General features: G+C 44.9%; 1 protein-coding gene across 1 annotated transcript in view; it reads right to left on the bottom strand.

The window, feature by feature from the left end:
- Positions 1-17,684, bottom strand: part of ZC3H12C (zinc finger CCCH-type containing 12C) — a 69,095-nt gene extending 51,411 nt beyond the window's left edge. The window contains exons 1-2 of the mRNA XM_024216654.3: positions 17,486-17,684; positions 1,988-2,079 (exon numbers count right to left, since the gene is read on the bottom strand). Coding sequence (XP_024072422.2) covers positions 1,988-2,079; positions 17,486-17,684 — 291 coding nt within the window. The remainder of the gene's footprint in view (positions 1-1,987; positions 2,080-17,485) is intronic.
- Positions 17,685-27,577: the final 9,893 nt, after the last annotated feature.

Here is a 27,577-nt window from a genome sequence, read left to right as displayed (position 1 = left end):
TCCCTGCCAGTAAGTGTTTAACAGATATATTGGAAAGGGAGCAACATGTTACTTTGAAAACCCAGAGGTATATGAATGGCTTAGTTTCTTTCTAAATCAGAAGGCGATGTTAAACTTCTAAACACTCATCTTCAGAATATACAGTCAAAGTTGACATTAGTGACCTTCGCTGGTCACTAAATGTGAGGCACTACTCAGAGCTGTGGTTTTTCCTCCTCCCCCCCCCGCTGAAACTAACAATCAGGAGTGATCTTGAACAAAATATTCTTGGATTGTACCAAAATTATTTGTATAGAAGTGCTCAAAGGCCCCAAATAGGATTCGGGCTCCATTGTGCTAGGTGCTGTACAAACACAGCATAAAACAGGCCCCTATCCCAAAGAGTTCACAATTTAGAACCTAAATCCTACAAACATTGTTGCATATGCATAAAATTTCTCACAGGTGTTTGCAAAATTAAGTCTAAATTTAGACAACAGAAGAGGATGAAAACTTTTTATATTAAAGGTACAAACAATTTTCTAAAAAAAACCCCACACTTGGGTCTGAAAAATTTTCAGCTAGCGTTACAAATAACACCTATGACTGGCCAAAAAAAAATATATATATTTGTTTAGTGTACGTAATAGCATTTTTGGTATAGGGAGTTTCCTTGTTTTCCCTATTTGTGACATTTTCACCTAGCAATGTGGGAATGAATTATTTTGTCTGTTAAATACTGAAAAGTGTATTCAAAACCATAATAACCAGCAAAGGGGGAACTCTAGGACAAGTTTTGCACATGAAACTATTTTTAAACTCCTCCTTAAATTGGCTATATATTAAGTTAACCATGCCCCTTAATATAACTGTTTCTATGACCTCTGAACACAGAGTTACAGAAACAGTTTTAAAGAATTATCTGAATAGTAAAGATTAATTATTGGCTATACAAAGTCAACTGCTCTTGACTTTAAACAAATATTTCCACCATGGTACACCTAAGAAAGTGAAGCAGTTTAAACTGACTATCTGAAAGGAACTGATCAAACACCATTATGCATGCAAGTGAGTCAAAAGGCTTCTTCCCATGTCACAAGAGGTAGGGTGACCAGATGTCCCTATTTTATAGGGACCGTCCCGATTTTGGAGTCTTTTTCTTATATAGGCTCCTATATACCCCCCACCCCCATCCCGATTTTTCACACTTGCTGTCTAGTCACCCTGCATGAGGTGTTAGATCACAAGCAAGGAAAAGGAAAATGGACAGGAAAATGGAGGAAGTCTTTCAGAAGTCAACATAATAGGGGAACAGTTGTCTCATCACAGATCTCCTGTTCCCCAAGCCATAGGTCTGTGTCCCTGAAACAGTGGAAGTTTTATGGTATCAGAGTCTTTCCAATCCTAAAATACAACCCTTTCCTAAAGGACACAGCACAACTCTCGCCAGCCCTTGGATTACACATGCTATCTTCATAAATATGGACAAGAGTAGAGATAACTAACAAAAGCTAGGATTAAAGCTAAAATATGTTATTTTGGGGGGAGGAAGAGGCTGGATTTGGAATGTCTCTGGAGAAGACTTGGAGGAGGCTTGTTTTTGGAGTGGTGTTGTACCCCTGTGGGTCGCAGGATATCAGAGAGACAAGGTAGGTGAAGTAATATATTTTACTGGACCAGCTTCTGAAGAGGTCTGTGTAACTCGAAAGCGTGTCTCTTTCACCAACAGAAGTTGGTCCAATAAAAAATATTACCTCCCCCACCTTGTCTTTGGAGTGACTGGCTGGACTGAAAGAGGCATTTGGTGGATTGAGGCAAGAGGATGTGTTGGGGAAAGGGACTAATTGGAGCGGGGCGCTTGGCGGGATGTGGCGAGAGGGGACAGGGAGAAGGGATGGGAGGCTAGAGGGGCTGCCCAGTGAGACGGGGAGAGGGGATGGAGGAGGGACCGGGCTGTTCGGGGGGCGGCTCGGTGTCAGCGGGGCTCGGCAGGTACCGGGTCTCTTACCTCGCATGAAACCACGGAGCATCCGCCTCGCCTCACAGCGGCAGCCGCCCGGCATTCAACTCGGCCGCTCGGCGCGCCGCTAGCCCGGTGATCTCACCAACGCGACCTCGAGGAGCCACCGGCAGCCAAGGCCTGGAAACAAAGCGGGCAGCAGCCCCGGGGCCACCTTTAGTCACACGCCGACCCGACCCGGGCCCGCTGCCTCTGTCTCCAGACCCCGCAGCGCGGAGCGGAAACTCTCCGGCCGCCGCCATGGCCACAGGACACGCCGGGGAGGCGCCCACGCTGCGCCACAGTTACCACGGCCCAGCTCCCTGCCCCCGGTCCTGGCTACATCCCCCAGCTGCCCCCGCCCCCTTATTGCCCCCGAACTCCCCGGCCTAGCTACACCCCACAGCTTCTCCTGCCCCGGATACCCCCCTTCCCCCCGCTCTCTGCCCTGGCTACGCCCCCCAGCTCCTCCTAGACCCCCCCCCCCCCGCTCCCTGCCCGGCCGGGCTATAACCCCAACTCTTGCTCCCGCCCCCGCCCCCCAGTTCCTCCTAGCTCCCCCTGCTGTGCCCCAGTTCCCGCGGCCCTGGCTATACCCCCGCCCCGAGCTCCCTGCCCTGGCTACAACCCCACCGCCTGCTCCCACCCCAGCGCCCTGCCCCGACTACGCCCCCTAGTTCCTTCTATCTCCCTGCCCCCTCCTTCTTCTTCTGCCCCGGCTACGCCCCCACCCCAGCGCCCTGTCCCGGCTACGCCCCCCCTCCTGCCTGATCCCCCTCGGGTCCCGGTCCGGGCTACACGCTCCCTGCGCCCCCAACTCTTACCCCCGCCCGCTCCGTTACCCGGGTCTCTTCCCCAGGAGCTATCTGGATCCCTCCCGCTCCGTCCCACCGCTGCCCAACGGAACGAATCTGTTGCTCCACAACCTGCTCGCAGGCTCCTTGCAGCAGCATGTCCCGAGCCACCGCTTCGGGGCCCCTTGGCTCGGCTCACTGCGATGCTGGCTGGGGGAGCCGACTTCACGTAACCCTGGGGCGAGACGCCTGCTTCTCCCCTAGCATCGCTGGGGCTACTGCATTTCACTTCCTCCCCTGTTCATGGCAGGAGCTGCTTGGGAGACAGACGCGCTGAAAGAGGAAGCCTGTGCTTAGTGCTCCTCTCCTCTGACAGCACCAAGCAAGCCGCCGCCTCCTCCTCCTCCTGCTGGAGGGAGGCTGGGTTGGAAACCAGCACCTGCTGCTGGAGATCACTAAAAATTGAAATTGGAAACCAAGGGGAGACAGGAGGAGCCCTCAGGGATCGTCCTAGGGAGGTGCTGCTCCCCTCCCTTGCCCTGGAACTCTCTCGCCTGATGAGAGAGAGCACGGGTTTTCTGCTGAAATCTTATCTATACAACAAGTTAACTAGTAGCAGTCTAGTTAAAAAAAAAACTGCTAAAGGAGAGAGGGAAAAGAACAGGAGTACTTGTGGCACCTTAGAGACTAACAAATTTATGAGAGCATAAGCTTTTGTGGGCTACAGCCCACTTCTTCGGATGCATATAGAATGGAACATATATTGAGGAGATATATATACACACATACAGAGAGCATGAACAGGTGGGAGTTGTCTTACCAACTCTGAGAGGCCAATTAAGTAAGAGAAAAAAAACTTTTGAAGTGATAATCAAGATAGCCCAGTACAGACAGTTCGATAAGCAATGTGAGAATACTTACAAGGGGAGATAGATTCAATGTTTGTAATGGCTCAGCCATTCCCAGTCCTTATTCAATCCTAAATTGATTGTATCTAGTTTGCATATCAATTCCAGCTCAGCAGTCTCTCGTTGGAGTCTGTTTTTGAAGTTTTTCTGTTGTAAAATAGCCACCTGCAGGTCTGTCATTGAATGACCAGACAGGTTAAAGTGTTCTCCCACTGGTTTTTGAGTATTATGATTCCTGATGTCAGATTTGTGTCCATTAATTCTTTTGCGTAGAGACTGTCCGGTTTGGCCAATGTACATGGCAGAGGGGCACTGCTGGCACATGATGGCATATATCACATTGGTAGATGTGCAGGTGAACGAGCCCCTGATGGTATGGCTGATGTGATTAGGTCCTATGATGATGTCACTTGAATAGGTATGTGGACAGAGTTGGCATCGGGCTTTGTTACAAGGATAGGTTCCTGGGTCAGTGTTTTTGTTCAGTGATGTGTGGTTGCTGGTGAGTATTTGCTTTAAGTTGGGGGGTTGTCTGTAAGCGAGGACAGGTCTGTCTCCTAAGATCTGTGAGAGTGAGGGATCATCTTTCAGGATCGGTTGTAGATCTTTGATGATGCGCTGGAGAGGTTTTAGTTGGGGGCTGAAGGTGACAGCTAGTGGTGTTCTGTTATTTTCTTTGTTGGGCCTGTCTTGTAGGAGGTGACTTCTGGGTACTCGTCTGGCTCTGTCAATCTGTTTTTTCACTTCAGCAGTGGGTATTGTAGTTTTAAGAATGCTTGATAGAGATCTTGTAGGTGCTTGTCTCTGTCTGAGGGATTGGAGCAAATGCGGTTATATCTTAGAGCTTGGCTGTAGACAATGGATCGTGTGGTGTGTCCTGGATGGAAGCTGGAGGCATGTAGGTAAGTGTAGTGGTCAGTAGGTTTCCGGTATAGGGTGGTATTTATGTGACCATCGCTTATTAGCACAGTAGTGTCCAGGAAAGGAGAGAAGCTGAGCTTGGGGTAGGCATGGAGGTGATGGAACCACATTTGCCCAATTTAACTCTAGCAGCAAAAAAACAGAACTGCAAACACTTGTTTGGTGCCTAAATAACGACACCGGTGCTGGTAATATGCCAGGGCTGTAGCCCCCGTTGTACAGGAAAGAGCCAGAAAGTTTACACTGTGAAAAGTTAATGTGTTGATTACAACACAGTACCCAGACACTTCAGGCTTGTAGCACAAATGAAGCAGAACTGTTAAATCAGACTTGTCTATACTGGGACATTTTAACAAAAAAAAATCCAGCCGCTGCAACCACATGCTCAACTGCCAGTTCTGAGCAAATCTAATTAGCACAGTGTTTAAAACAGTTGCCAAAAACAGTGAGAAATCTACTGTAGCGCTCCCAACATTACTAATGTCAGTATAACTGAATTAGTGGTAGCAAAAGTGTGTGTGTGTGGGGGGGGGGGGTTTAAATCCCTAGCGTACCAAGGCTAAAGAAGAGCATACCACAATTCAGGAATACAGTAAAAATGGTTTGTCAGGATCTATATTGCAAGACTAAACCATTTTTTAACTGTGTGGGGCCTTAACATGTTGACTAGACCAGAAGTTCTCAAACTGTGGCCTGTGGGCCACCAGTGGTCTGTGAGCTCCATTCAGGTGGTCCGCGGATAGTTCCCTCTAAGGTGTGCGCCTGGGTGGCCGCACATGAGAGAATGAAGGGCCACCCACCTAATTAGTGAAGCCGCGCAGGCATGGCTCCACTAATTAGGTGCCTTGACCCTGGAGAAGACGCACATGTAAGGTGAGGTGGTGGCCTTGGGGGGAATAGGGGGTAGATGGGAGGGGGCAGTGTAGTAAGAAGAGGGGGTGGGGGGAATTTGGGATGTGCAGGGCTGCAGTGGCCAGAGAAAGAGGTGACTTTCCCCAGCTCCAGGGCTGCGGCTGCCAGGGACAGACGGCCCTCCTTCCCAGCCCCAGCTCGGGGGCTGCCGTGGCTGGGGAGAGAGGGCACATCCATGAGTAAGACTACTCATATTAAAATATGAGTTGTGTGCTTTTATTTGTAGAACAAAAACATGTTAATTATTATTAATTAATTATTATTAAGGGTTTTTTTATATAGCACTTTTATCCAAAGCGCTTTACAATAGTTAGCTACCAGTACAAACAACATTTGGAAAGATCATTAAGTGGTCCGCTGAGACCCTCACCAATTTTCAAGTGGTCTGCGAAAAAAAAAAGTTTGAGAACCACTAGACTAGACCTTGCAACAACAACATCAGCTTTTCACCTGATAGATGGAACATAGACTTCACTCTCATTTAGTTTCTTGTTGCTGCAGCTGACTTCCAACACTGAATAACACTCAGGAATATAAACTTTGATCAAGTGTTAGCTCTCAGCTAACAACTAAAGAAATTAAAGAAATAAGGAGATATTTTATCATTGGGATGGATTGATCCACTTGCTGATAAGAAGTAGCAACACTCTTCTGGGGGCTCCATTTGTTTTTGATTATGGTGTCATTGCTGCACGTAGATGCACAATATGGTGCATCTGTCCATGTTACTTGGAGCCAACAGATCCAGTATGATATCTGCCTTCTGAGATGACTTTTACCCAGAAATATCAACATAGTTTCATTCAGAACTTTAATGCTGACCAATTGGCTATGGAAAGGAACTAACTCAAGGGACAACAATATCACTAATAATTTCAAAAATTCATATTCTAGAGTGAAAGTGAGGCTAGGTAGCACCAAAGCCATATGAACAGCTGACTTGTAATAAATAAAATGCTAAAATCTTAAACTTCTTAGAAACCTCTCCTGCTGTTGGATGAGGCAATGTGCTGAAAATTCTTGAAAACAAAGTGGAAGTTAATCCCAGTTAATATGTGGTATCCTTAGCTAGTTTGGACTAGATGGTTAGGCTCTTCAACCACAAGTGATTAGATCACTACTTCGCATCGACTTTGAGCCTACAAAATGAGTTGCCATCAGTAAGTTTCTCCTGATATTTTCTAGTGTAGAAGTTCTCAACCAGAGGCCCTTGGGAGGTCGCGAGCAGGTTTCCAGGGGTCTGCCAAAATAAACCAGAGAGCAGGGCCGCCATTAGACTTGCTGGGGCCCAGGGCAGAAAACCGAAGCCCGAGCCCTGCCACCCAGGGCTGAAGCCAAAGCCCTGTGGTGTGGGGCCCCAGGCAATTGCCCTGCTTGCTGCACCCTAACACGAGCCCTGGCTTGTAAGCTACTGGATATGCAGAAAAACAGTTGTGGCACAGGTGGGCCGTGGAATTTTTATAGCATGTTGGGCGGGGGGGTTCAGAAAGAAAAAGGTTGAGAGCTGCTGCCCTACTGCCTTCCAAATGTTATGACTGGTAATAATATTTTCATTTGAGGATCTCCAAGTGTTTGTATGTGTTAATTAAGCTTCACAACACTCCTGTGAGGGAGGTAAGTAGCATTGTGTCTATTTGTATAGATGGGGAATGAAGCTCTGAGACCTTAAGCATTTTGCCAAATATCACAAAGTGATAGAGCTGGAAACAGAGCCCAGAAATCCTGACTCCAGTCCCATGCTCTAATTACTAGACAACTATTCCTCCCACCTTCTTTTTGCATTTGTGGCAACAAAGTAGTCTGTTCCTTTTCACCATCCTACTGTGTCTGTTCCTGAATGTCGATAGATGTGGCTTAATGCCAGGAAGGTTGTCAGATTGTATGAATGAATCTTTAATTTTGAGATCACAGCTCACCACTAGACTGAGCATGTGCAAAATATATGGTATAAATTACTGTCACTCATAGCCTTTAACATGTTTATGTGATTGTCACTGACAAATATTTCAGTATTAAAAACTATGACGAGATAGTCAGACTTCCAGCAGAGACGAAGCTAACCTTGTAAACTTTGTCCACAATTCAACTTATTCTACCAAATGCCTATGTAGGAATGTGAGTCCTCTATCATCCTGACAAAATGCCCTTATCTTTTTTGTCTTGCCACCAAAGTGTGGGGGGGGTCATAGACTATTTGTTTGCCCAGCCCGGGGTAGGGTGACCAGACAGCAAATGTGAAAAATCAGGATGGGGGTGGGGGGTAATAGGAGCCTATATAAGAAAAAGACCCAAAAATCGGGACTGTCTCTGTAAAATCAGGACATCTGGTCACCCTAGCCCGGGGCTACAGGCTGACAATTGTTCTATCCTACCCAGAGGGACAGAACTTCAACTCTTCTTGTTGGCCCCAGCCTGGAGACTCAGGGGCTACTGACTGTTTATTTGCTCATCCCCACCAGGGGTCCAGAGCCCACCATACTGCAGTTACCTGATCAAACAGGGAATCCTGACAACTGAGTGTTAGGGTGTGTCAATCCCGCACTGGGCCCCCTGTCACAGCCTCAAACAGAAGACCATCCTTTCTCTCTAGCTTTAGCTTCAGATATCCATATAACATTATAAGTAGCAAATGGGGTACTTGGAATGAGTGGTAGCAAGAATATAGAGAGAGGCAAAGAAAGAGGGGTTACTTCACAAGCCCAGAAACTAGTGTGGGGAGGACCAATAGGTGGCAATTGTAATACAAGTTCTGGTCTTAGTTTGAGTCTTCACAGTGGTAGTTGTACAGATAAAGGGTCTTCAATAGTGATGTTGAATAGTGATATTCAGTTGCACTGATGACCATATTTTAGTGTACATTTACATCGTACTGTTGATAAGACATTGTACTGGCTGTGGTGGCAAAATGGAGGTGACAGTAGTATTAGCCGGTGACATAAAAGGGGTGGCAATGTCAGGAGATGGGACACTAGTTTATATGGGGCCTGACAGTGCATCCTAATTGTATTTGGGAGAGTTTATTCTCTGCTCACTTCTGTTCTCAAACTACAGAATATTTAAAGATTCTGCTTATTTTGCTTTTTAAAAACAGCATTAAGAGCCATTATCTGTGCCTGTCATTACTGCTTTCTTCACTTGTCAGACTTGTTGCCAATGATCCACCAGTTGCTCGGTTTTTTAGCGAATTTAGTGGTCGATGGCAGTGTAAACTGGAGACCTGTATTTATCTACTGAGCAAGTCCAGCATATGGTTTGTCATTGCAAGCTTCTCAATACACTTCACCACCAATGTGCATCAGCCCAGGCTTGGAGGGTCCATCTCAAGGTGGAAGAGTGTAGTTTACTCTCCAGCTTATTCATTTGGCCAGCTATATTAGAGGAGACTCAGACTTCTATGATCAAAGACTGCTTGTTTCCTTAGCCTCAGATTGGTGGTGGTGGTGATGTTTTAAAAACGTTGGAAATGGTGTACAAAATCAAATATAAGTATCAGTTTTAAAAAGAGATTCAGTGAAAGGATTTAAAAAAACTAAATATTCTCTGACAATGCATCTTGCTACGATATTGCTTTATTTTGGAAGTCTATTCCAGAGACTGAACAATGGATGAGTCAGTTAAAAGCAACTGCAGTGCTGGAGAAGATGACTGTTAATTTTCAAAACAGGAGAGAACAATAGAATAGAATTAATTTTGAAACTACTTAAAGTATCAAGAGACTTCAGCATGAACTTTTCTGTAGTAAACCTGTAGCCTCAATGGATTTTATCTGTAGTGACTGTTTGACCATGTCTTCTTTTTGAAGAGATCCCTACAATAGCCTCTCAAACACTACAAGACCAATGTTTTCCTGGATATTTGACTCAAGTGTGTTGAATTGCTCCATCCTAAGCATTCCATGAAATAGTTTTACAGAAAAAAGGTCATTTCCCTACAGTGTGGAATCTCCAACAATAATAGATAAGAGCAAGGAAGTAAAACTGATCGGTTTAGTCTCACTTTCCAGACTGACTGTAGTATGGGGTGGAGGGGGAAAGTAGTTGTAAATAATATTTTTAAATTAGTTTTAATAATCTAAAGTCATGCTGTTATTTCTCTATACAGTGAGTAGCACAATGGGGGCCCTGATTCTTGATGCTACTGTAATACAAATAATAAATGATGATGGTATAAAATAACAAAATAAAAATAGCTTATTACAAGCTATGGGACATATGTAATCTGCTATTCTTTGTCTGGTGGAAGAAAGGAACAATACGGAATTCTTGCACACCATTTTGTGAGACTTAATTCACATTTGAACAGTTAGTGAGTTTTCTTCCACCAATACATATAAATAGAATGAACCTGTTGTTTTTTAAAAATAAGTGTAACCCCCCATTCTGCTCACTATTCCAGTATGAGGTTATTCAAGATAGGGGAAGTCTGCCTTGTGGCTTTTACACAACTTTGGGAAACGAGGACTGAGGGTCATCAATGTGCTCTGCATTGTGTGTCAGTGTGTGTTCACCTCAGACCAGACCCACTCAGACAAACCATCAGGAACTATTACTAGAGAAAATTCTCCAGTCTCTACTTTGTATTTCTGATCTCTGTTCTCAAATAAGTAAAAGTCACTCCATGCTGAGATTGACGCTGCGGACCCTGAGCATGCTCAGTAAGAACTTAGGAATTCTTTTTTTTTTTTTAAGTGTCCTGGCAAAGAGCCAAGTATGTGAGGTGTGGATCAGCAGACTCACAGCTCTGAGGTAAAGGACAAGAGTGAGCATGTGCAAAATTGGTGGCTACTGAGCATGTACAGTAAGGGGTGACAGAGATCAGTTAGCTGGTAAGAACTCACTCATACCATGCTGATGACGCTTGTTAAAAAAATAATGCATTAATTACATTTGTGGCTGAACTCCTTGGGGGAGAATTGTATGTCTCCTCCTTTGTGTTTTACTCACATTCTGCCATATATTTCATGTTATAGCAGTCTTGGATGATGACCCAACATGTTGTTTGTTTTAAGAACACTTTCACTGCAGATTTGACAAAACGCAAAACCCAATGTGAGATTTCTAAAGACCTGTACTCGACCCAAGATCTAAGAATCTGAAGTGCCTTCCAAAATCTGATTGGGACGAGGTGTGGAGCATGCTTTCAGAAGTCTTAAAAGAGCAACACTCCAATGCCGAAACTACAGAACCCGAACCACCAAAAAAGAAAATACAACCTTCTGCTGGTGGTATCTGACTCAGATGATGAAAATGAACTGCTTTGGATCGTTATTGATCAGAACCCATCATCAGCATGGAAGCATGTCCCCTGGAATGGTGGTTGAAGCATGAAGGGACATATGAATCTTTAGCGCATCTGGCACGTAAATATCTTGCAAACTGGCTACAACAGTGCCATGCAAATGCCTGTTCTCACTTTCAGATGACATTGTAAACAAGAAGCGGGCAGCATTGTCTCCTGCAAATGTAAACAAACCTGTTTGTCTGAGCGATTGGCTGAACAAGAAGTAGGATTGAGTGGACTTGTGGGCTCTAAAGTTTTACATTGTTTTATTTTTGAATGCAGTTATTTTTTGTACATAATTCTACTTTTGTAAAAAGAACAGGATTACTTGTGGCACCTTAGAGACTAACAAATTTATTAGAGCATAAGCTTTTGTGGGCTACAACCCACTTCTTCGGATGCATATAGAGTGAAACATATATTGAGGAGATATATATACACACATACAGAGAGCATGAACAGGTGGGAGTTGTCTTACCAACTCTGAGAGGCCAATTAAGTAAGAGAAAAAAAACTTTTGAAGTGATAATCAAGATAGCTCAGTACAGACAGTTTGATAAGAAGCAAGTGTGAAAATACTTACAAGGGGAGATAGAGTCAATGGCTCAGCCATTCCCAGTCTTTATTTAATCCTGAGTTGATTGTGTCTAGTTTGCATATCAATTCCAGCTCAGCAGTCTCTCGTTGGAGTCTGTTTTTGAAGTTTTTCTGTTTTAAGATAGCCACCCGCAGGTCTGTCATAGAATGGCCAGACAGGTTAAAGTGTTCTCCCACTGGTTTTTGAGTATTATGATTCCTGATGTCAGATTTGTGTCCATTAATTCTTTTGCGTAGAGACTGTCCGGTTTGGCCAATGTACATGGCAGAGGGGCATTGCTGGCACATGATGGCATATATCACATTGGTAGCTGTGCAGGTGAACGAGCCCCTGATGGTATGGCTGATATGATTAGGCCCTATGATGATGTCATTTGAATAGATATGTGGACAGAGTTGGCATCGGGCTTTGTTACAAGGATAGGTTCCTGGGTCAGTGTTTTTGTTCAGTGATGTGTGGTTGCTGGTGAGTATTTGCTTTAGGTTGGGGGGTTGTCAAAAACACTGACCCAGGAACCTATCCTTGTAACAAAGCCCGTGACCAGTGACAAATGGCAGCCACTGTATTCTGCTCTAAGCTCTTCAACAGTTCAGGCTGGAAATTGCTCCTGAGGCAGCAGGTTAAGGACTAATGTATGGACCCCTCCCACTGAGGTATCTCACCAGTGTGGGGAATTTCAAAGGCTCAGGAATGCCAGTGGCTGATAGCAGATGCTCTGTATCTTTTATCCAGGCCTCTGTGTCTATCCTGCAGTCTGCATCACCACTGAACTCAGGGACCCCATGGACCTGGTGCTGTGCAGGGAGGTACAGCATTACTGTATTCATCCCTAAGACTTGCTGCCTGACACTTTCACCCTGAGTGGCAGGAATCTCCTGGCTACAACAGCCATTGGACATCTCTACTTTCACTGACTCCAAACTGAGGGCAGGCCAGCCAAACCCAAGGCTCCAAACTGAATCCATGGTGTCTTGGTTCTCTATGTGGCAGCTTCCCTACTGTGTGCAAACAAATTAAACTTCCCCATCTGAGGGCAGGTCTTCACTACAGGGGGGGGGTCGATTTAAGATACGCAAATTCAGCTACGTGAATAGCGTAGCTGAATTCGACGTATCGCAGCCGACTTACCCCGCTGTAAGGACGGTGGCAAAATTGACCTCCGCGGCTTCCCGTCGACGGCGCTTACTCCCACCTCCGCTGGTGGAGTAAGAGCGTCGATTCGGGGATCGATTGTCGCGTCCCGACGAGAAGCGATAATTCGATCCCCGAGAGGTCGATTTCTACCCGCCGATTCAGGCGGGTAGTGTAGACCTAGCCTCAGTTATGGCACCAAAGCTAAAAACAATGTACTCCTCCTTCTGTTCAGCAACCCACTATGAGTTTGTCCAAGCTAGGATGAGCCTGACTTGTGGCCTTTACACAGCTGTGGGGAGTAGGCCTGAGGTACCTCAGTGTGCTCTGTGTTGTGTGCCAGAGTGTATCCACTCAGACAAACCTTCAGGAACAAAGTTTTATTCTGCAAGGAAACAGAGAACAGTATTACAGTCCAGCTGCCTCCTCTCTGCTTGCCTCATGCTCCCAGCTTCAGTCAGTGCTAAAACTTCCAGGTGTGGGGGGGCAGGGGAGAAGATACTTCTGGGAAGGAATCAGGAAGTTCTCCTGACATATAGCAGGTTGTAATCCATAATTGTAGTTCCAGCTGCTGCTGAAGTACACTAGACCGTGGGCTACACAAGCATAGGATAGTAGATAGATAAAAGATCACTTGGCTTCTCTTTGGCCAAATCCTGATGCTGGCTTTCTTGTAAGGATAGAATTCTTAGGAATATTTCATGATTGTGGAAGGGAAACAAAATTCTAAGAGCCAGAACTCAAGAATTCCCTGCTCCCTCACCACAAACTGCTAATATGGCAGTAGGGGCTTTGAGGAGTGGCAGTGTTAGGAAAGGCAGTTACCCCTACAATGGTTTAGTGTCTGGTGGCAGGATTCCCTCAGCTCAGTGGCAGCTAGAGCTAATGAAAGTGCCATGTTTCTTAAAGCCTGAAGAGATGGCTGATGGTTCCTAAACAGCTGAAAATCATCCTATTCCCAGAGTGGTGGTGGGGGGGGGGGGAATGGCACAGTTCCCAGAACTTCCGCAAGCCCACCCATGAGTTTTGTCTCCCTTCCCAGGCCCTCATCTTTCCCACTTGGTTGCTCTTCTGGGTTGAAACCCCAAGGTATCAGTAGCCTCCATGGGAAAGAAAGGGTGGGAAGAGAGTGGACATGCAGAAGTATAGTCTGAGGCCAGAAAGATCATTTGTATGAGCTTCCCACTCCCTTCAGCATCTCTGCACTTCTTTTCTGTGTAACAGTTATGTGGTCACTCATCACCCATTCTCTTGCTGGCCTAACCATTTTCAGAATTGATAAGGATATTATTACTTTGATTTACGGGTGCTTGTGGGCTAACAGAAGGTCAGGAAGCTACTGTAATACTTGCTGTAAATATTTTTGTAAAACTTGATATGATAAAATGGGCTTCTAAAACAGAATAGAATTAACTAGATGACTCTTTAATGTCATCCAATGAATGATGACTGACACTTATGTAATTTTAAGTGACGTTTCCTTCTGAAGCACAGCAACTTGGGCATGATGTGGATGCCTAATGAAGACAAATAGTTCTTCAGTCAAATTTCTTGGTAGTAAATGCTCAGGCATGCAATCCTCTTATCCCAGCAAACCAACCAGTCCAAACTTCCCAAACAGCAAACCAAAATTTGTGTTTGTCCATTTCCCTCAGGCACTTTCTTCCAGGTCACCCCTTATGCCCAGCACATCCTTCTCAAACCAATTAACAAAGTAACCACCATATCCTCCTTCATATCCCTTCTCCAAGTCCACTTCTATCATAATGGCTATAGTAAATTGGCAGCTGTAACTGCATTAATGAATCTTTCATTGTTAAGATTTTCTGTTTGCTTATAGTTATAAAAACCCAAACACCCCTCATATTCTGCACTTGGTTTGCCTATGTAACTGTTTTCCTATTACTGTTACATTTGTTTTCCATCCTCCATCCTGGTTTGCTAGTGTTTGCTACATCTACGTATTTGCATCATGGCTTAACTTAAATTGAAAACTCTTCAGGGCAGAGATTCTCACTATAGGACAAATTCTCCGTTGTGGCCAAGATCTATTGGTACAGCAGAGTTGGGAGCCACTAGAGAGCCAGTTATAACAACCTGTTCTCTGCTCAGTTTGGCCCCAGCACAAATTAGAGCAGCCTGGGGGCTGTTCTAACCTATATCATTTGGCAGTGGTCTAAATGGACTGTGTATTAGCTGAGAATAGCTGGAGGTCAGCACTGCTCCAGCAACATACTCTATGCTGGGGCCTGGAGGCAGGGGTAATGTAGGAGCTGGCTATACTGGCTTTATGCCAACCGAGAGCTTGCCCCCATTAGGGGAATTCTCATCTGGTCTCATTTGTCTCCTTTGCATTGCTGGAATGGAGTAGAAACCCTGTTCATCTAGTGCTTAGCTTAATGGAGCCCCAAGCCTAATGGATACCTCTGGATAGTACTTGAATTCTTCTAATGAAAAATGAATAATAAAAAAATTGAAATTTAGTAACTTTTAAAAAATAAATTGATTTTAAAGGAGCTCTTTTGAAAGACACATTAATTTGACTATTGGTACATTTGACAGCTGCCAAAAATTGGCACAGCACTACAGTGCTTTCCTGATCTTCTACAGTCAATATGGTTTCCCTAATTCCTGTTCTAGGCCTTTTTCTGGCTATACTTTCTTTTATAACTTTTGGAGCAAAATTGTCTCTTGGTCTCAAATAATTTGTGTTTTTGTAAGGTGAAAGTGTCATATTTTTTTGCATCAGAGGGGTAGCCGTGTTAGTCTGGATCTGTAAAAAGCAACAAAGAGTCCTGTGGCACCTTATAGACTGACAGACATATTGAAGCATAAGCTTTCATGGGTGAATACCCACTTCATCAGGTGCGCAAGGTGCATCTGACGAAGTGGGTATTCACCCACGAAAGCTTATGCTCCAATACGTCTGTTAATCTATAAGGTGCCACAGGACTCTTTGTTATATTTTTTTGCTTCATTCATTTCTGTACAGCATGACCTGGTGCAGCAAAACTATTCATTTTGAGCTTGTTTCCAGGGAGGTTTCTCTCTTACATAATTCTACTCCATGATGTCTCTCTGGTGGATACAATGGAACAGTTAATGCAACCCTCAAACAAGCAAAATGTCTATTGACTTCAATGGGAATTCTGTTTGGTCTAGGACTATACAATTTGGCTCAAAGCTACTAACCTCAAGACTATCATTTACTTTATTGGCTCTGACTGATTAATGTGACAGCAGTATTGTCAACTGTCACAATATTTGGTGTTTTTGCTTAAAACTCCAGGTCTTGGAGTCAGGTGATTATGATAGATGGTCAGCTTTGTCATTTTTCTAGCACTAACGGTTGTGAGAAAAGTTTGAAAGACTTAGAAGTCTGAAGGCAAATAAACACTATTTTTTAAAAATATAATGCTTGGGCTAACAATACTGTGATAGCTGTGACCGAGCTTCCAAGTCCTCTGTAGTGCCGCACATCCTGAATTTATTTCCTTTCCTTTCTAATATATTGATCCAATAAAACAGGTGATGTAGTCTGAGCCTTAGCTGTACATGGGTCAATAGGCAAAGGTGGCTTTAAGCAGCCACCTTTCTGTCTCATCCAATCCTTGGGCCACTCTGGAATGCTGCTCATTCTGTTAGTCAGGAATAGCCCCTTCATGCTCCCACCCTCTCCTTAGCCTGCCCTGGCATGTCCCCTGTCTGTGTGTGTAGGGGCGGTGGGGGTGGAGGGAGGGGAGAGGAAGAGTGGATGGCATAAAATCTACCAAAAGAGCATCCCAACCTGTCCTTTTAGGGCCATGGAAAAGGGAAGGGACTTAACCAAGGGTGAGTACCTACCCCACTGTTTCATCACTTAAAAGGGAAGTGTACAGGCAGCTGTGTCAGATTAATAGCCGCACTCAATGCATATTGGAACATTTAAACTTTTTAAGTTGGACATTAAAGAACCACTGTCAATGGTAGGAATGTATCAAAATTTGCAAGAAGCAACTCAACAAAGGCACTCCTTTTTGTGCAAACCAATGTGGCTACAATGCTTGAAACATACACAGAAAAATAAGGTGCCAAAAAGTGTTCCCAAGAGTTTTATTATCTTAATTACTGGTTTAGGAAGGTATTGCCTGTATTCTTGGTGTTTTGGAGTAAATTTTCAAGATGATGTGTGGGAGGTAATCCTGGAAATGAATAAGACTTTTGCATATAATTATCATGCAAGATGTTCTAAAAATATGCTTCATTGCGGTTCACTGTTCAAAAATATTACTCTTTTCAGGTCTATTTTTATGAACAATTTAAATGATTTATAATGGTTTCTTTAAAAAAAACCTATTTTCTATTACTATCATACATCTTGTGGTGGAGGATAATTTATCTGAAACTTCCAATTAATTATTTTAATGTGTCAGTCTATAGAAAACTCAGAACAACTTTGTATAAATAACAGAGCAAGGCTTAAAATAGTGTCAAATAGGATCAGTGCATTAATCCCTTCACACGTTGATGAAGAGAGCATGATGTGCTAGGGTGATCTTTGTCCCTCCTGGTGACATAGCCAAAGAACATGCAATGCTGCTTTTGAATGTAGTGAGCAATTGAAAAAAGACCAGATCTTTGCAAGATCGTGACATTTTGCACAAAGTCAAACCACTTTATGCTCAGGATTTGGTGCTGACAGTGCATATGAAATTTCCTCTAGCTGCTCCAAGTCTGCCTGAAAGAGGCCCCAGGTTTCTGACCTGTATAGCAATACAGGCAGCACACAGGTTTGATAGATCCCGGACTTTGTCTCAGAACAGAGACATTTTTGTATCCATAGGTGAGACATAGACTTCATGCAGGAGGTGGTGAGACCTATTCATTGGAGGATATCTCGTTTGCTGTGACAGTTTGAACTCTGCTTGCAGCCTAGGTAGATGAAGGCTTCAGCGCTCTTCATGATGTTCAACCCAACCTGTACCAGAGGTTCTGGTGGCCCAGCTCCAAGGTTCTGGATCTTGGTCTTCTGCCATGTTCAATTCCATGGTGTGGATGGTCTCTTGGAAACCTTGAGGGGCAGGGCAGAAATTCTCTAGTTTCTCCAAAAGCAAAGCAGCATCGTTGGTATAGTCTCGGTCGGTGAACAGTTCTTGACCAACCTTGATTCTGATGTCTGGCATGGTAAGTCCTAATATCCAGTTAATAGCCCATCAGAATAGTGCCAGGGCAAGAATATATTCCTGTTGCACATCTGAGTTTGTGTAGAAATGTGGCAAAAGCCATGAACCAATATGCACTCTCACAACAGTACCAGTGTGAAGATGGCACGCCAGATTTAGCAGAACATCTGGAATGACAACTCTTTTCATTGCAAACCAAAGTGCTGACCTGTCAACGGATTCCAAAGCCGCTTTGACATTGATATATGCCCCATGAAGCAGGCAGTTAAATTCTCAGTGCAGCTCAGCCACAAGCCAGAGGCTGAGCATGGTGTCCGTTGTTGACCGCCAGGTAGTGAAACCTGATTGCTGTGAATGATGATGTCTGTTAAGGCGAAATTGCATCCTATCAAACTAAATATGAGCAAAGACCTTTCCAGGGACTGATAGCAATGAGATCAGTCTATAGCTGTGACACTTTGTGTGAGATCCTTTACCCTTGTACAGGGACACTATGATGCCATCTTTCCATTCTGCTGGTACCCTGCCTGATACCCACACTTTTAAAAACAGTCCATGCAGGCCAGTGCTCACTGGTTTCAAGGCACCTTTCAATAGCTCAGCTGGAATACCATCAGGTCCAGCAACAAGTCCATTCTGTAACTTTTGGATGGGTTTTCATACTTCCTTGAGTGATGGAATATCAATGTGTCTCCCTGGGTCTGTGGCTGTACAGTTTGTCAGGTCATATAGCTCTGGACAGTCATCTGCATGCTTTCATAATGTATTTTCCATCTGTCCAGGACCACGTCTATTGTTGAGCAAGGAGAGCCATCTGGTTTCATGATGCGAATGCTATTAGGCTGTTTATGGCTGCCTGCCAGGTCTGTGAGAGCAGGATTCAGATTGTTGTGCTTTAGGCTGTCCTCTGCTTCATCAACCAGGGAGTTGATGTAGAACTCAGAGTCAAGTTTTGCCATGATCCGGAAAATACCTTTCAACTATTTACATTCTTGGACATCTCCCTGCTTGTGTGCTTCTGCCATTATTGCTATAAAGTCCTCAGAAAGCCAAGGTTTCTTGCATGACGGGTTTGAAGCCAATTGTTTCAGTGGTAGCCTTTAGTTTTGTCCTTGGTTTTTTTTTTTTTGGTCTCTTGGATTGTCACAACTGTTTGCCCATCTAGAAGTGTCATGTTCAGATTCTGCCCTGTTGCAGCTGTGGGCCCATTCCCCAGCAACCATCTGATGATGTACCAGGGCCAGCACAACCCATTAGGCGACCTAGGTGGTCGCCTAGGGCGCTAACATTTGGGGGGTGGCGCCCGCGGCAGCCGGATCTTCGTCCGCCCTGGTCGTTGTCGGTATTTCGGGGGCGGGACCTTCCGCCGCCTAGGGCGGCAAAAAAGCTGGCGGCGCTCCTGGATGTAGCTTTTCACCTTCCTGCTAGCTTTGCCCCTAGTAGAGATGAGTCTGAATCAGAGCCTCAAATGTGAGCCCTTCCCCCCTACAAGCTTCAGGGGGCAGTGCAGATTGGAGTCATGGATCTAACCATGTCCCTACTGTCATTAGATCTGACCCAGATCCAAAGTGGATTTGACACAAGATGTGCACTGGAGCCTTTAAGGTTGGAACTCTTACGGTAATGATTGATGTTGCAAGATGCCTGTTGTGATAGGGTGTTCACCCCACACTTGCCCTGAAAGGGTTAATGAAGGCAAAGAAAGAGGCTAGTTAACCCAATGGGTCACAGCTGAGGGGAAGCAGATGGCCAAGCATGAATGAGTAAGGGAGTCCAGCTGTGGAGGAATGGGTAAGGGAGTCCAGCTGTGGAGGAATGAGCTGGGCTGGACTTATAAAGACAGGAAATTGGAAGCAGTATGGGCTTCTGGGAAAGGGCAGACACTCCCTGGAAGGGGGAGGAGTGTTTGGAGACTGCAGAGTGTGTGGGATGCAGTAACTCCCTGGGAAGAGGGAGAAGGATCTGAGCAGCTTCTCAGTGTCAGGAGTAACAGGGCGCTCTGGAAGCTCAGGCAAGTCCTCAGGGCAGCAGCTGTCCTCCTCAGCATCCCGCTCCGGCAGCGGGACAGAAGCGTCTGCCTCCCTCAGGAGCCCCCAGCCCGACTGAGCTGCACGGCCCACCTTTTATACTTCTGCTTCCTGTCTTGCCCCTCAGCTTCTGGCGAGGCGAGGTGAGGGGCAGGCGGGACTTTCCTGGCTCTAAAACCCAAGGGGTTAGTTGTGGTTCCTCCTGGTCTATCTCTGAGGGAGGCCACGCCTCCTTCACTACAAATGTGCTCACACTATCATTTATTTACAAATCTTTTGTATAGTAATCTACAAATATTAGATTACTGCTACTTAATATGGCCTTAATGTAAAAGTGGTTGGAAAATATGTATGGTGATCATAATATACGAGGTGCATGTGTGTCTCTGGGTGATATTTCAGGTGCTGGTTTTGAAATAAAGCCCTAACTGGCTTGGCATTTGCCATACTACTGCCACAGCTGTAGTCAGAGGTGCACAAACTGGACAACCATTGATTTTAAGACAGACAGAGCTGGCAGTAGCATGTTCTCAATGTCCCTCGACTATGAAACAAACTTTTGCCTTTGATCCAAAATAGTCAATGATCATTGATCTTCAGGACATGCTGCAAGGACTCTCCTTTTGCTTATGTGGCTAATGGGATGGAAGTTGGTGAGGAAAGTACTGCCTATTGGGTTGTGTTGGGGATAGCGTTGCTGGAGTTTATCCTGGGGTCTTGCTGCTGGTTCTCTTTTTGTTGTATTGTTTCTTTAGATAATGTCAAAGAGGCCCAGAGTAGCAGAGAGGTGCCTTTTAATGTGTTTATAAATTGTTGTGTTTTGCTCTTTAAAGAGCAAAACAATATGAGGAAACTACAGGAATGCAGTTGGGTCCCAGATAACCATGGTTACTAAACAACTGACAATACTCAAACTTGCAAGGCCTAATAACTTATATACTTCTGTTCTGAATGGTTTCTAGCATCTTCTAAAACATAGAACACAGTGAGATCTAATAGAGGGCTCACATACTATTTAAAAGGATACTACCCTATTCTTATACACTACATAAATCACAACTAATAATAATACCAAGTACTTTTCAAAGGAGGTAAATATCTTTATAATGCACCGACGACACTACCAGGCCCATAGCCTGAGAATCATCTTTGATGCCTCCGTCTCTAGCTCCACCATCTAGGACTTTTCCAAGACGTACCACTTTTTCCACTAGAGCATTTCCAAGATCTGACCTTTTTCTCAGTTCATATGTATTGGACAAATGTTTTTTATACAGAAACAACTTAACGCTAATCAAAACAACTGTTCCCTTTAAGGCAATATTGTGCCTATAGGGCTAAATAACGAGATGCTGAGTGTTCCTCATCAATGGGAGTTAAAGGCACATAGTATATCACAGGACTACTCCTCAGCTTGCGAGATCCAGGCATCTAGTAGAGTACCAGCCCATGTGTCTGGACCTGTGGGAAGCATTTCATTCATGGAGCTCAAGTGGAGCATGCTGTAGTCTAGGGTCTATTCCTGCTGCTAGTTCCAGCCTCAGTGTTTGTGCTCCAGGAAATGCAAGGACCAGCGCGGGGAGAAGAGGTCTTCATTTTTCTCTTGAGGAAAGCCAGATCATTTTTTGGAAAATCCTATTGCTTGCATTTAATTTATGCTAGGCCATTTCATTTTCATTTTCATCTACGCTAGGTGATTAACACTTTTGTATATAAGAGGCATAATGATTTCTGACTTGAGTTGTGAATAAATCATTGCAGGAGTGAATGTGCATTGCTGCACAACTACAGCACCAGCTAAGAAAGGACAACAACCTGGGCAGAGGTGAGCCATATGACTGTCTGAATATGCTTGACTCAGGTACCTGCTTATACAGTACTAAGTGTCCCCTCCCCCTGCCAAAAAAAGAGTGTGGGACTAATTATTTAAAGAAAGAACAGGAGTACTTGTGGCACCTTAGAGACTAACAAATGTATTTGAGCATAAATTTGTTAGTCTCTAAGGTGCCACAAGTACTCCTGTTCTTTTTGCGGATACAGACTAACACGGCTGCTACTCTGAAACCTGTAATTATTTAAAGAGACTGGAAGTCAGCAGAGTTTCCCTGTACTTAACTTTAAATTTGCTGTATATACAGTAAAAATAATTGAAATAAATGGCAATTGCTACACCTGTGCAAATAAAACCAATATAAAATGATTTATAAAAATCCTGTGAGCGCAATGCATTTTTGGAAACATCTGTAAAGCACAAGAGGAAGAGCTCCCTTCGTGTGGATTTTAAATCAACAAAGGCATTGGGCGTGGTTTCAGTTTTCACAGATGAAAGGCAGTAGTCATTTACATTTCTACATAAACATTCACACTGTGGGGGAAGCCAACCTGCATCACTCCCTGTGGCAACTGTTCCAATTAAAATAAACTCTTGTTAAAAGTTCTATCCTGGGATGCTGAGTCCTCCACTGCCACTACACTGAAGGCCCTAAGAGCAACACACCTTAGATGCGCTCTAAAACGCTGTCTAACTAGCAAGCATATCCACTACTTCAAAGGACTATGTAGCTCAATGAGTTGCTCACTGATCACCCATGAAATAAATCTACAGGTCGTAAAGTGTAGGTACTACTGGCTACCACCCGCAACCCCCACTACATTCCAGAAAAGGAAGTAAATTATTAATGACACTTTATTCTTAGTAATGCCCTGGGGGTGGAGGGGAAGACAAATTTTTAGCAGCATGCCTTACTAAGCAACCTTATTGTTGTAACCCTTGTCTGTTCCGCCCTGACCCCCAGCCCCCAGTTTTTGTTTGTTTACAACCTTCCTGTCTGTATCTAGATTTTAAGCTCTCCGAGGCAGGGACCATGTCTTATCATCTTTCTGTGATGTGCCAAATGAATTCTGGGGTAATGAGAAATAACAACAACACAGGGCTGGACTGTCCCCTTTAGATAATGGAACTCACGGGAAGGTTAGTAAATGATATAAAGTTCTGCTTGTGGAGTTTCTTCCATATTGTTCTTTTAGGTCAGGGGGAAGAGTTTGCCCCCTGCCTCTTCTCTTCCCGCCCAGTGGAATGAGCTGTGGATCTGCCCTCAATCCCCACAAACCCCTGGGATCCTCAGGAGGCCCTGTGTCTCTGTACCAGCTCAGGAGCTCTGCTCTTTCTCCTCCCCTCCCAGTAGCACTGCTCCAATGGTTATGACTGCCCTTGGGGGATCCCTTGAAAGAGGATTCCATATTCTAGCCTATAGAAGTCCTTGTCCTGTGCTCACCGCTGTAGTATGTGAGTGCCTTCTAGTTATGTATTCAGCAACACGACTAACATCTCTCACGGATGTGTTTGTTCTCTCATCCTTTCCCTAGGGGTGAAGTGCATGCAGTGGAGTGTTTTTTGTTTTGGCATTTTGAAAATAATAAACCCACGTTCCCATATGGTTGTTAGAGAAGGCCTTGCACTTAGAGTGGCAGGTCGTGAGTACTTTGCTCCTATACGAGTTCATTCCACAGTCTTGGGCTGGCCCCCCAAGAAAGCTGTCTTCTGCACAGATAAGCGTTACTGTTATTTGTTTGTATTACAGTAGTGTGTAGGAGCCTCAGTCATGGACCAAGACCCCATTGTGCTTGTGCTAGCTGTTGTACAAACACAACAAAAAGGCAGTCCCTGCCCCAAAGAGCTTTCAGTCTAAGAATAAGACAAGCAACAACAGATGGATAAAGACAGACAGTGGAGTACAAGGAAACAATGAGACAATATTGCACAGGGCAGTGGAAGAGCTATAACACAAAAGCAAAGTGAACAATGTGATGGTGGCAAACATCATGTTCCTTTTGTTAGTGAATTGGGTTTACTTAGGAGGGGATTAGCTCAATGGAAGGGAAAGGGGACGAGGAGTATAGGTCGGGGAGGAAGGGTAGCTATGGAGTGAAGCTCAGATGAAGAGACAGTGAGGGAGGGGGAATTCCATTGTGCCAGAAGTGAAATTCATAGATTCCAAGCCCAGCAAGGACCACTGGGATCATCTAGTCCAGGGCTTCTCAAACTTCATTGCACCACGATCCCCCCTTCTGACAATAATGTTACTATATGGCCCTGGGGGCGGCGGGAGGGGGGGGCAGAGCCCGAGTCCTGACGCTTTGGATGGGGGGAAAGGGGGCCACAGGCCAAGCTCCATTGCCCCAGGTGGATGTGGAGCTCAGGCTTCATGTTCAGCCCTGGGTCCCAGGAAGTCTCATGCTGGCCCTGACGACCCCATTAAAATGGGGTTGTGACCTACTTTGGGGTCCCGACCTACAGTTTGAGAATTGCTGATCTAGTCTGACTGCTTGTGTAACAGTGCTCATAAGATTCTCCCCCCCCCCCCAAAGTGTGAACAATGAGCCTGCATGGTGAAAAGTAGATTTATAAATTCTTTTCATTTAAATAAACTTAGGCCCTGAAATTGTTGACCATGGTCTTTATCCCAGAACTTTAGTCAGTATTGACTCAATATTCTATGGGAAACCACTGTAGGGAGTGGAGGACAGGTTTGATGATTTCATGGTAGCCTGTGTTGCTGAGAAGATACATGGCAGCTTTCTGTACCAGCTGACATTTCCCAGGTGCTAAAGACTTCACACCCAGGTATATTGCATTGCTGTAGTCCAGATGAGAGGTGACAAAGGCATGAGTAATAGAGGCAGGTTATCATCTTCCACGATGGGATGGAGTCTCCTAGCATACCAGAGATGGTAGAAAGCATTATTCACGGATGCTACTATGTGAGAGCTTAGCGTCAGTGAGGAATGCAGGAGCACTCCTAAGCTACAGACAGAATTGACCAATTGTGGGTGTGTACGTGCAACCAGCAGAGATTGCACTCTGGTTGCAAACTCTTCACAGGGCTTTCCTCTGCCCAATGTCATCACCTCTCTTTTGCTTGGGTTCAGTTTCAGTCAGCTGTTCTTCATCCATGAGCTGACTCTCTCCAAGCACTGGTCCATCTTGGTAGTGGTGTGATCATGTGTGGTGAAGGATAAGTTGAGCTCTGTGTCCTCTGTATATTGCCTACACTTGAGTCCCTGTCATCTCACCAGTTTACCTAGAAGTTGCAAGTAGATTTTGAAAAGGTCCAGAAGAGAGAAATTATCCTTGTTGGACTCCCTCAAGTGAGGGTCTAGGGGCAGAGGTGCAGTTTCCCCTCATTACTGATTTGCTGCATCACTCCAGGAAGGACTCGGACCATTTTAGTGCATTATCCTGGACCCCTGCACTCTCTCTCAGGCAAGACAGATGTACCTTATAGTCAACAGTGTTGAATGCTGAATACAAGGCCAGGAGGATGAGAATGGATGTCTGTCTTTTATCCATTGACAGCAGGAGGTCATCTTTCAGTTCCACTAATGCATTTGCAGTTCAGTGTCCTGGCCTGAATCACACTGTGCAGGGTGTAGGATATTAGTTTCAATTAGATGAGATAGAAGTTGGCATTTGGCTAGTTTCTCTATGATCTTGCTCAGGAATGGGAGGTTTGACACTTGGCGGTAGTTAGTTAGAACTGATGTATCCAGGGTGGGTTTCTTCAGTGTTGATGGGACTGTTGTGTGTTTGAAGGAAGAAGGGAAGATTCCTTCTCTCAGTGATGGGTTGGCTGTTTCAGTCAGAGGTGGCACCAATTGTTCATGACTCTCTTTCACGAGACAGGAATGGCATGGGTGAGATTTACAAGTCTCGTGTCAGGACTCCTTTAGGGCAGTGGCTCTCAAACTTATTTGATTATGTCCTCCTTCTTTGTGTCTGTAGTCCTTCCCTCCTCCCCCTGCTCCTGCCATACAATTACATATACAGCCACTCTGCCTACATATATAGCCGCTCTGCTCACGCACCCCCAGAATACATTTTTCAACCCTCCCCCCCAGTTTGAGAACCTCTGTGTTAGCATGTCCAAACTCCTAGATGAGTGAATGCAGGCAGGCTATTGGATGGTGCGTGGGAGTGGATCTGTGTTGTTTGAGAAGGCTTCCTGAATGTGTGTGAAGTAGGATGATAATTCTCTGCACTGCTTGGTTCTGATGAAGATTTTAGGCACTCAGGATTGATGAAGCAGTTTACTACCCTGGATAGCTCTTTTGGGTGGGATTTGGCAACTTCAGTGGAGGCTGAAAGGAAGGTTCCCTTCATCAGTAGTACAGCATACGCTTGGAGGAATTAGTTATGTTTAATTCTCTTTGTATCAGCCTTTGTTTTCCTCCATCAGTGCTCAGATTTCTGCCTCCTCTCTTCCTCTGGCACAGGGTGTCAGAAAACCAAGGAGATCTGTGTGGGTGACAGGGAGGAAGGGGTCAGTTGGGGGCCAATGTGTTAATGGTTGAGGCTAGTGCACAATGGTGATTCACCAAGTCTTTGATTCCTCATCCTGTGGGTAGTTTTGTTGTCCTTCAACATGCTTTGGCATTTGTTGAAGTCCATCAGTCTTCATGATCAAATCAGAATCATGGGCCTTTCTTGGTGCATGGGAGTTTGAAGGTCTCCGACCACTGCCTTAGTAAGATGATAGTCTGTTCAAGACTGAGTCTGGTTTGTGATGTCCTCAATACTGATATCTCAGCTGACGATCTGGGGTGTGACTATCTGTGTGGGTTGGATCAGGGATGACTTATGAAAGTCCTAGGGAATCAAGTGAGGAGATGATGACTTTTCCAGTTTGTGCATTGAGGTCTTGTCATCCTGGGAGATTTCAACATGCATATCAACAAGGCTGGGGTATTTCGCCACCACTGATGACATGGTATCAGCGAGCTCCTTTATGAATCTTTTACCCTACGGTGGTCCATAAACGAGCATAAAACCTGTGATCTTTGGCTCTGGTTTCTACTGTCAGATGAATGCATTTGAATGAAGTAGTCTTCCCTGAGGCACCTCTTTTGGTTTTGATGTTTTAGAAAATGAATGCAGTTGCCGCTTCCCTTTTGCAGGTGCTTCATCACTCATGAGCTTGTGGATTGATTGTTGATGGCAGATAATCAGCATGAATTTTAGTTCATACTGTCTCCTTCTGGCCTGTGCCTAGGAAATGTTCCTGTGCAGTGTATAGGTATTAGGTGTCTGGAATCTGCTTTCTTATGTCCACTTTGTTTCCTTGGACAGTTCTTCTGCAGTGGTGACGACGCAGGAAAGGAAACAGAACGCCAGGTTTGTTGGTAGCCAGAGGGCTTTACAAGCCTCCTGCAAAAAGCCTCAAGCCAAAAGCCTCCCAGGAAAACTTTTCCTGGGGTTTTTATTTCTCTCCTTACTTTGTTTACAACTCTTCTTAGTGGTTACATCTTTGCCCATTCAGAAGGCAGGCAGGATACACGCAGTGTGCAATTATACAAGATAGCAAACTCATCTATTAAGCGCGTGAACAGCCAGCTGCAAAGGTACTCTCAGGCTAGCCAATATGTTTTCCAAACACAGACACTGAACCAAGGTCACTCCTGCTTCATTGCCGAGAAAACAGTTTGCCGTTTTCCTGGACTTGTGATTAGGGAGCAACACATTCCTACATTCTTCCTGTTTGGACTAGGTGAATTAGTGGATTGGGCCATGGGATGACTTGAGTGGAGGAATGGTTGTTTGGATTGTCAAATGCCATGAAAAAGGCAAGTCTGTTGTACACCTTTTGGAACTGTAAACTGGTTGAGTCCTGGCCTGTCGCTGAGGGAATGAAGCACCCTTTGAAAGTGTTTCAGTGCTGCTACACCAGTGCTCCCGGGAGCCCTGAAGGAATTCTGGGGGATAGTGTGCATTTTGCACACAGGCCCAGGAGGAGCACTGGGGGAGAAAGTGACTCATTAGGGTTCACAGGGATGAATTTTTTTGCTCCATTGTTCTCTGGTGCATTGGCC

The sequence above is a fragment of the Terrapene carolina genome, unplaced genomic scaffold (assembly GCF_002925995.2).
Source record: "Terrapene carolina triunguis isolate 2854851 unplaced genomic scaffold, T_m_triunguis-2.0 Scaffold138, whole genome shotgun sequence".
Lineage (NCBI taxonomy): Eukaryota > Metazoa > Chordata > Testudines > Emydidae > Terrapene > Terrapene triunguis.
Note: the sequence above shows the minus strand (reverse complement) of the source record. Positions and strands in the feature narration are given on the sequence as shown.